This window comes from Myotis davidii, unplaced genomic scaffold (genome assembly GCF_000327345.1).
Source record: "Myotis davidii unplaced genomic scaffold, ASM32734v1 scaffold128, whole genome shotgun sequence".
NCBI lineage: Eukaryota > Metazoa > Chordata > Mammalia > Chiroptera > Vespertilionidae > Myotis > Myotis davidii.
In genome coordinates, this window is record NW_006299719.1 from 3571162 (window position 1) to 3581400 (window position 10239).

Here is a 10239-nt window from a genome sequence, read left to right on the forward strand (position 1 = left end):
CACCCCTGAGGGGGTCCCGGATTGGAGAGGGTGCAGGCTGAGCTGAGGGGAATACCCCCCCACCCCGTGCACAAAATTCGTACAATAAAGGTGTTTTGTGTAAAAGGAATCTGTAAGTATATATATATCGGTGCCCCCGCCACATGACAACTATGCTACTCAGGCATTCCTCAACCCCAAAGCCAAAAGGGGAAGCAGAAGATCTTGAGGGTCTAAGTACAGGAGCGTGCAATGTCTACACCAACAAAGCCCTTCCCTCAGAAGGCACTGTGCCCCAGATGTAAAAAGTCCATGAGAAGACATGGTTTGTGCTGTGTTTTTAACACATCCCATCATAGGGCCTGAGCCATATGATTGCCCAGGAAATAGTATAACAAGGAATAATGATTTGATGTTATCTGTTCTAAGACTTGCCTGATTTTTCCAGACACCACACCCAAGGCTATACAGTCTAAGCATATCCTGTTCTAGGGCTCTCCCACTCTCCTAATCTCCCCCAAGTATTTAGGCAGAATTAAGCAATACAAAAAAAGCGTGGGGGTCATCTGAGGTTCTGGGTATCTCCTCCATCTACTGATGGGGTTAAGAGGCAGATGTCCCTGAAGAGAGGACTCAAATATCTGTGGAGCAAACGCCTCCCACAGTATGTAATGAAACGGAGTTTCACTGTCTTTTGGATAGAATCAATGGTGCGTGATTTCTGAGTAAACTAATGTGCACTGTATTTTGAATCCACATTAATCTCTTTTATATGGTCTAGTCTAACTTAGGTGTAAATAATTCGCTTTTTCATTAAGGCATAATCTTCCTCAGTAAAACGTAAGTTGAGGCCAGTTTTTACTTATGGAAGCAAAGTTAATGTAGCTTAAGTAACTCTACCTAAGATTGCAACAAGCATCTTAGCAGTTTGAGTAATGAACTTGAGTAATTTAAGAAAATTGCTTAGGCAAGTAATTGGTATTATACCAAAACTAAATATTTCACAGTTACATTGGCTTTTGCCTAAAAATAAAAACTGGAGCAATACAAGGGAAAACTGCCAACACTGAAAATAATATGCAGCAGCTGTAAGTAATTGGGGGTGATAATTATAATTAGACAAGATGTAAGATATGTGTTAAAACACAGATTGGATCTTCCTGTTGACAACTGGGAGAGATCCCACACCTAGCCCAGGCCCTTCTGCTCCAGGCCTGGGAGCCCTGCCAAAACCGAACACAGCACTCGATCAGCCCTGGAACCACTTCTAAAGGCCGTGCACCGCACTCTTCTCTTCGGGGAAAGACAGAGGAAGGGGAAAGGAAGAGGTCATACTCCTTGCCTTCAAGGAACCTGAAAACCAGGAGAACAGCCAAATATCTAACAGTACAATAAATGGCATTAAATAAAATGAACCCAGAAAATGAAGAGAATACATATTTTTGCACATAACTTGGAGGACAGTTTGTATAGGCAGAGAAACATTGATTCCTTAACCAAGTGTAGATTAAGATTGAAGTAAAATATGCTTGTTTCATGGAAAACATCTGAAGCTAAAGAGAAAGCTCTATGGGGACAGAGGCCACTTCTATTTTGCTCAGAGAATGCCTAGCACATAGCACACATCCAATTTGCTAAATGAATGAGCAAATTCATTCTGAGTGTGTGCGTGTATGTGTGTATGTGTGTGTGTGTGTGTGTGCTTTAAATATCTCCCTCTCCCTTCCTCTCTCTCTCTCTCTCTCTCTCTCTCTCTCAAATCAATTTTTTTTTTAAAAAACAGCAACTAAAGACATGGTAGAAAAGAAAGAGAACAGTTTCCCTCTCACGCACTTTGTCTTAAGAGTAAAAGAAATCATAGGAGCAACTAATGAAGTATTTTATAGAAGTTGTCTTGAATTAGATAAATGCATACTTAAGAACATTTTTCCATATTCATTGTCACACACATCTATTGAACACATTTATAAAAGATACAGATGCTCACATTATAAGGAGGAATGTTCCATGACTCCTGATGCTTTATAAACCAAAGACAAAGTTATACATTTACATATATATGCGTATATATATGTATATACGCATATATATGTATGTATATATATGTGTGTGTGCATATATATATATATAATTATATATACACATAATTTTAAAAGAACTGTTTCTGAAATCAGGAATAAGATGACTAGCACTTCTTATTAGAGATATTAGGGGGGCCTCTTGGAGGAGGTGGTATTTTAGATCTTTAAGGATGAGTAGGACTTTGATGCATAAAGAAGAGAAATAGGAATGAAGACCATTTAGGCTTAAGGGTATGGAGTGTGCAAATGACAGGGAGTAATAAAAACACTTATGTGTTCAGAAAATGGTTCGTGTGACTGGAGCTGAGTGTGCATGAGTTTGGATAAGTTGACTAGAGCCAGATGACAGAGGCCCTGAATACTGAGCTCCAGAGCCTTGGCTTCCCTCAATAGTCAGTGGAGACCCCTGAGGGTTTCAGGCTAACATAGCCTTCTACTCGCATCTGCTAGGACAGTCAGTTGGTCACAAGATACCCAAGCAATTATTTAAAACTGTCAGCTAACCTCCCCTGCTCAAACTTCTCCTAAGGCTTCCATATCACTCAGAATGAAACCAAAACCCTCACATGTCCTATTCCTCCTAATTTTACTTAGGATGAGAAGCAGTATGATATTCTCAGGCAACTAAAAACATGGCAAAGAACATACAAAAGATATGACCATCCCAAAGGCACAGTTGGATGTCTCTTAAGAAATTCAGATGTATATTAAGGGCCATAAGTTTACCTATACTCCCAGTCTCTTGCTGAAAGAGGATGAGGTACAAAGTCGGGTGCCTGCTCTTCCGTTATATAGACTGCCTCAAGATTTATTTCTTGCTCAAATACTGAAGGGAAGTATTCTGACTCTGTACAAGTCTTAGAAAGTAATCAATGAATGGTGAAAAGCAATATTCTTCTGGGAAAAGTGTTCAAGGCACTGTACCTCCTTGTATGTTTACGGTGATAGTTTGGGAAATGGGCTATCAGTATTCAATAAATATTAGTGAACATTTACTAAGTAGCAGACTGTGTTCAATACCAATGATAAAGATGCATATAATAAATCTTGGTTTGACATTCTTGGTCTAATGAAAAAAATTGATATGTAAATATGATGTGATTGATATGTAAATAAGATATCAAAAATGATGCCAAATTAATTTGGCAAGTGGGATTTTATAAAGAGTTTTCTCTTTTAAAGGAGAGGATACTTGAACTGGGTCTTGAAGCTAATTTCTAATAACTAATTACTAATAACTAACAGTTATTTTCTGTAATTTCTTAAGATTTCCTATAATTTCTTATGTAGCTGATTGGGATTTAACATGCCAAGCAAATCTAATTAGTCCAAGTAGTACTGAGACTCCTAAGTTTAGTGCTATTGGTCTTGTGCTCTAAATCACTGAGTCAACAAGTCACACACACACACACACACACACACAAATAAATATCAGTCAATGGAACTAAGGTTATATAGTAATAGGATACCCCAAGTCAATGAACCCCAATGCCACCATTTTTTTACAGTGAGATATACATGTACTAGCACGTGTATATCATTGCATTTTGTGAAAAATAATTGTATTTGTATCTGCCGCCTAGACTACTCACCTCTACCATGACTCTTTGGAGAGCCCTCTCATGTTTTTTCACTATATATATTCTAATGTTCTATATTTGATTTTTATTTATATATTCAAATAGAATGAACCTTTCCTAGTGTGGAGATTGAGTTGTATTAATTTTTAGCTGTGTTCAATTCCCAGCACATGAAAGATGTTCAACATCTACTTAAGGAGTATGAATCATGATAGATGACTTGGCATTAGGTAATTGACCTCACATTCCCTTGACTACCTCCACTCCGTTTTTTGGCCTACTAATTGTCAATAGCTATTCTACAGTTCATTTCTTATAGTAATTGCATGCTAACAATGCAGCAACGGGTTCCTACTTTATTTTAGGACTAATAGAAGTATTGCATTCACAAAACTAAAAAGTACATCAATATGAGACATCAATGGACAAATATATACTCTGTTAGTTGCAAAGTAATATTTAATTTTTAAATATATTATTGATATACCTTTATCTAACACAATAGGAGACTGGGTAGAAGGTAAAAGCATATAGGGAGAAAAGATGGCATTGAAGGTATATGATAAAAAGGAGAATATAGAGTACATATGGCCATATATGGAATTAAGGAACAAAAGAACCATGTTTATCATATTAGCCTTTGTATTCCCAGTACTTTGTACAGAGCCTGGTACCTAGTTCAGTGCCTATTTGCTGGATGACTGAAAGAGGTGTATTGAAGACTCTCTACTAGCCTGTAGGCAGGTGGCTTACCTTAGAACAGCGGTTCTCAACCTGTGGGTCGCGACCCCTTTGGGTCCGCAGGGGTCGCCTAAGACCATCGGAAAACACATATAATTACATATTGTTTTTGTGATTAATCACTATGCTTTAATTATGTTCAATTTGTAACAATGAAAATACATCCTGCATATCAGATATTTACATTATGATTCATAACAGTAGCAAAATTAAGAGTTATGAAGTAGCAACGAAAATAATTTTATGGTTGAGGGTCACCACAACATGAGGAACTGTATTAAAGGGTCGTGGCGTTAGGAAAGTTGGGAACCACTGCCTTAGAAGAAAGTCCTTTTATAAGAGAAAAATACCCCTTTTAATTCTGGCCTATTTATTTATTTAAATGAATTGTTCATTCAACAGACATTTGTTAAGCATCTACTAGGTACTAGACTTTGCCAGACTTTGTGTCTGGAAACATCAAAATAAATAAAACATGAACTAGGAGAGTTTACAATCTAGTAAAATAGATTATGTATAAATATATTAACAGTGCAGTGTTACAGTCATATAAAAAGAAATATATATGGTGACCTAATGACACACTAGGGTAATCTACTCAGCCTGTTGGAGAAGAGGAGATTTAGAAAAGATTGCCCCCAAAATGCACTTTAAAGAATAGATATGGAGTTTTGAGGGCCCTTTATAGTCTACCCACTTAATGCACTATTTAATTAGTCAAGATAATAAAATTTTATCTTTGTTATACATGCTTAGTTTTTGAGATTTATTTCTTATTTATGAAATCATTTTATATGCTTTGTTTGTTATTAGTCCTTTACTGCTATACTGGTTTGATTGCACTCAAGATTCTTTAAAAACCACAGCAAAAATAACTCTGAAATAGCTGTCATTGAGAAGGCAACAGACCAATTAAATATTTATTTATATTTTAAAAAATACAACATCTTTCTAAGCTTGAACAAGAGAAAGTAATTTAAGGAGTTTTGTGGTTTTATATTAGACTTCTTATATATCAAACCTTTGTCCAATGATAAAGATGTGTTTTCTTCATAATCTTTTCATTCTTTAGGACTCATTTGTGATGCAAATAGAAGCATTAAATAGTTGATTTTGCTCTGTGTTTACTAAAGAGTAGTAATCTTAGCCCTTGAATCTCATTCACCTGGAACCAACAATTGTAATGTGAAGAAAACTTCCCACTGGCAGGGTCCAATGCATCTGTCATCCCCTCTAATTTCTTAGAGGTATAAACAAGGCAATTTATTCTTCTTGTAACTTGGAAATATAGTCTTTGGTGAAAGTTCCATTAAAAACTACCTGCTGGTAATTCAAATTCAGTGACTAAAACTGCTTCCTGGTTTGAGTTATGGATTTGGCAGTGAAATAATATATTTTTATTACATTATTTATTTTGTATTAGAAAACAGTGCTTGAAATCCAGGTTTCATTAAGAAAAAGTAGTTAAAAGTATGTTGGTGAGGTTTCTTTTATTATTGCTGTTATAATTATTATGGTAAGTGAGAATCAGTCTCAGGCAAGGCTGAGCATGTCTGCGACATTCAATTTCTGGAACACAATTTAATTCGCATTCAAAGAGGTAACTATTCTCTTGTGAAATAAAGTGGAATTCATTCAGTAGACTCCCAAGTGTGGTCAGTCTCTGGGTGAAATCTCTCAGTAAATATTCAACATGTCTGTTAGCCAGGTACCACATGAGCTTCTGATGTATAAAACAGTGATCTTTCTAATGTGTAAATAAATGTAATCATATCATTCAACAGCTCCAAAGCCTTCAAAATTTCCTTTATTATAAAGAGCTAAACTCTTTTCTTTATAGTTAAGATCATTCTATCTGCCTAGAGTCCCAGTTTTAATTCCCTCTACTTCAGGCCTCCATTTTCATGGTGCAACAATACTGATCTACTTTTAGATCCTAGAATATGTTGTGTTCTCTCTTTTCCTCATGCTTTTGAATATATTGTAACCTCTACCCAAATGACCATCCCCTACGATAAAATTCTCTGTTAAATTATCCCTCCTTTGCACAGACAGATTTAAATACACAATTTTCTGTGTCATTGAAGTTTGCACATGCAGCTCTGATATTTCTAGGGTTGTATTATAATTTTGAATATCTTTCTTCACCGCCAAAAACATTGTTGGAAGAGAGAACTTATTTGTTGTTGCAGCATTTATTTTATTTTTTTTAAAATATATTTCATTGATTTTTTACAGAGAGGAAGGGAGAGAGAAAGAGAGTCAGAAACATCGATGAGAGAGAAACATCAATCAGCTGCCTCCTGCACATCTCCTACTGGGGATGTGCCCGCAACCCAGGTACATGCCCTTGACCGGAATCGAACCCGGGACCTTTCAGACTGCAGGCCGATGCTCTATCCACTGAGCCAAACCGGTTTTGGCTGTTGTTGCAGCATTTAGTACAATATTTTACCAGTAAAAAAGATTTACAAATATATGTGCATATATATGTATAATGTCACTTATATGTTGAATCTAAGAAAGCTGAACATATAAAAATAGAGAGTAGGTTGGTGTTTACCAGAGGTTAGGGGTGGGGAAATTTGGGATTGTTGTTTAATGGTATAAACTTGGAACTCATCAAGAGATTACGTCCTGGAGACTTAATGCACGTCATAGTAATTATATTCAAAAGTACTATATTATAACCTTAAAAGTTGCTAGTAGACTAGATCTTAATTATTCTAACCACAGGAAAGAAATGATAATTATATGATATAATAGAGGTGTTAGCTAATACTATGGTGGTACTAATATTGCAATATATAAATGTATGAAATCAACACTGTTGTACATCTTAAACTTACACAATGTCATACGTCAATTTTATCTCAATAAAAAATGTTTTTGAAAAATATGCATAAGTGAATATTGTTCACTACTACAAATATTAACAATGCATATAAGAGGAATAATGTTAGCTGTGAAATAGTAAGTATTTAGCATGCGTTCAGCCCAGTGCAATGTGTTATTATATGTACTTCGTCTCCAGTTCTCACTGCAGCCCTGCCAAGTGGATTCTATCACTTCTGTTTTTTTCCTTAAGAAAAATGAGGCTCAGAAAGGTTAGTCGAATAGGTCACACATTGTCCTACAGCAGAAACAGATGTCAACCTAATTCTGCCTGCCTCCAACACCAGGGCTCTCCCCAATATACACAGCTGCCTTTTGATTATCGTTAAGCTCCTGAAAGACACGAATTAGATGTTGATTTAGTCTTTCTCCATTTCTTTCCAGCTCCAAGTACAGCCCAGTATGGAATTACCGGCAGCGCCGACGTTCTTATCTCCTGCTGGTACCTTGTGTTGACACTGTCCTCTTTCACCAGCATATTCCACCTGAAGAATGCCATTCTACAATAAGTGTAAAGACCCATAAAAGGCTCTTAAGAATTCTCCGAAAGTGCTGATGGCTGGGTCCAATCTGGTACCGTTTGTGAAAAGCAGCGTGGGATGTAATCGGCAGTGCTTACAAGGGGATGATCGCCTTCTGTAGAATTGCCCATTATGTAAATACTTTAATTCTATTCTTTTTTTGATTAGCTACATTACCTTGTGAAGCAGTACACATTGTCCTTTTTTTAAGATGTGAAGGCTCTGAAATTACTTTTAGAGGATATTAATTGTGATTTCATGTTTGTAATCTACAACTTTTCAAAAGCATTCAGTCATGGTCTGCTAGGTTGCAGGCTGTAGTTTACAAAAACGAATATTGCAGTGAATATGTGATTCTTTAAGGCTGCAATACAAGCATTCATTTCCCTGTTTCAATAAGAATCAATCCGCATTTACAAAGATGCATTTTTTCTCTTTTGATAAAAAAAAAAAAGCAAATAGTATTGCCTTCAGATCATTTCTTCAAAACACACACATATCTAGATTTTTCTGCTCGCATGATATTCAGGTTTCAGGAATGAGCCTTGTAATATAACTGGCTGTGCAGCTCTGCTTCTCTTTCCTGTAAGTTCAGCATGGGTGTGCCTTCATGAAGTATTTCTCTCTTTGCCTTCAACTAATAAAAACATATTGCCAAACCCTACAATTGAAGACAAAAATAAACTATAATGATAAAGTTAAACCATATCCGATCTCTAAAGAGTAAAGTAGCTATAGGACTGTAAAAATCCCTTCATTACCAGTGGGGTTTGTGAAATTTGCCCCACAATAACTCAATTTTGTGATAAAAAACAATTTAATTAACATAATACAGGTAACTTTGACATATGATTTATTTCAATGTAGCTAAATATTAGACCCACTTTGGGAAATAATTCCCTTTAAAATGGCAGCACAGTCCAGCCAATAGATTGCCCAGCAATCCACCTTTTCCTTTCACCATTCCAAGCCAAATTGCTAGGATGGTTTTTCAGAAAGGACACAAATTCCAATCACCTAATATTACCTGACTTGGTAAGCACTCAAAATTAATTTGGTTCCATGGCAGGAGAGGTGGTATGAGAAGGTGCTCCTGTTGACTGGAGCATTTTGCATATTTTTCATCTGAAAACATCATTCAGTTGATAGTTTGGGATGCATGTTATATAAAACAATTGTTCAAAATATATTACAACAAATGTTTCATGCTGGTCTGCAGCACATCAATCCCTAAAATAACTAATTCTGTAATAAATTCTGTAATAATTCTCTATAGCCATGTCAACCCAAACAAGTAAGGCCAAGAAAAAAATATTGCCATGCTTTATCTTTTTCTTACATGGTATAAGGATGATATGATCAAATGAAGACAAGACCAGTGATGAGAATATCTTAAGATATTAACTATTAAATTATCATAAGTATTAAATTATATCACAGTGAAAACTACATTTTTTAAGGAAAATGCTGTTACTTTAAGAAGTAGTTTATATTACAGGAATAGTTTGATGGTTTTATTCTTTACTAAAAAAAGGCCATAGCCTTGAAAGTCATTTTACAAGTTTGATAAAGTTACCAATTTCATTACACCAACAGAGATTTCTGCAAATAGTCAGTCCCCTTTGCAAGCCATAAAAACACCAAAAACTTACTAATAAAGATAAATACAGGAAATTCCATAGAAATTATACATATTTAGGATATCTAATATTTTTTCCCAGAAAGAAATAACTTGGAAATTGTGTTTTTTTTTCCAAGTAAAATTAGTCCCAAAGTACACCATAAATCTATTTTAATTAGAAAAATGAATCCTAAATGAGGAGGCATATATATACAATGTTTGCACAAAATGGCAATAACATGGCATGATGCTATTAAATTTACTCACTAATAATTTATTACATTATTTTGACTGATGTATTAAAAATGTTCTCTTAAATACATACAGCATTCTAACTTTGATTATTATTGACCTGGTTTTTTTAAAATATCCTTTGTGGAATTTGGGAGCAAATTACAAAGTTTTTTTTTGGTTTTGGTTTTTGTTTTGTTTTTTTGTATTGCAGCTTTAAAGTGGCACACTCCATAATAATCTACTTACTAGAAATAGTGGTGCTACCACAAAAGTGTTAACCATCAGTATCATTGTTTGGGAGAAAGAAACAGATCAAGAATGCATATTATACAGTGACCGCTTTCCTAGAGTTAAAAATACCTCCTCTTTGTAAGGTTTGTAGGGTAAATGTGAGGTAAATCGAGATATAAACTATGGATGAACCAAATAATTAGTTCAAAGTGTTGTCATGATTCCAAATTTGTGGAGTCTGGTGTTATTACCATAGAATGTGACAGAAGTACAGTCATAGCTCAGTAGCTATATGTAATTGCCTTTATGTTAGAAGAGACGTTCTTGAGTGATATTTTTAAATAGAGGAGGTATTC

The 10239-nt window shown here is 35.3% G+C and overlaps 1 protein-coding gene across 1 annotated transcript in view; it reads left to right on the forward strand.

The window, feature by feature from the left end:
* NEGR1 (neuronal growth regulator 1) overlaps nucleotides 1-9951 on the forward strand; it is an 854147-nt gene extending 844196 nt beyond the window's left edge. The window contains exon 7 of the mRNA XM_006775915.2: nucleotides 7661-9951. Coding sequence (XP_006775978.1) covers nucleotides 7661-7785 — 125 coding nt within the window. The 3' untranslated portion in view covers nucleotides 7786-9951. The remainder of the gene's footprint in view (nucleotides 1-7660) is intronic.
* Nucleotides 9952-10239: the final 288 nt, after the last annotated feature.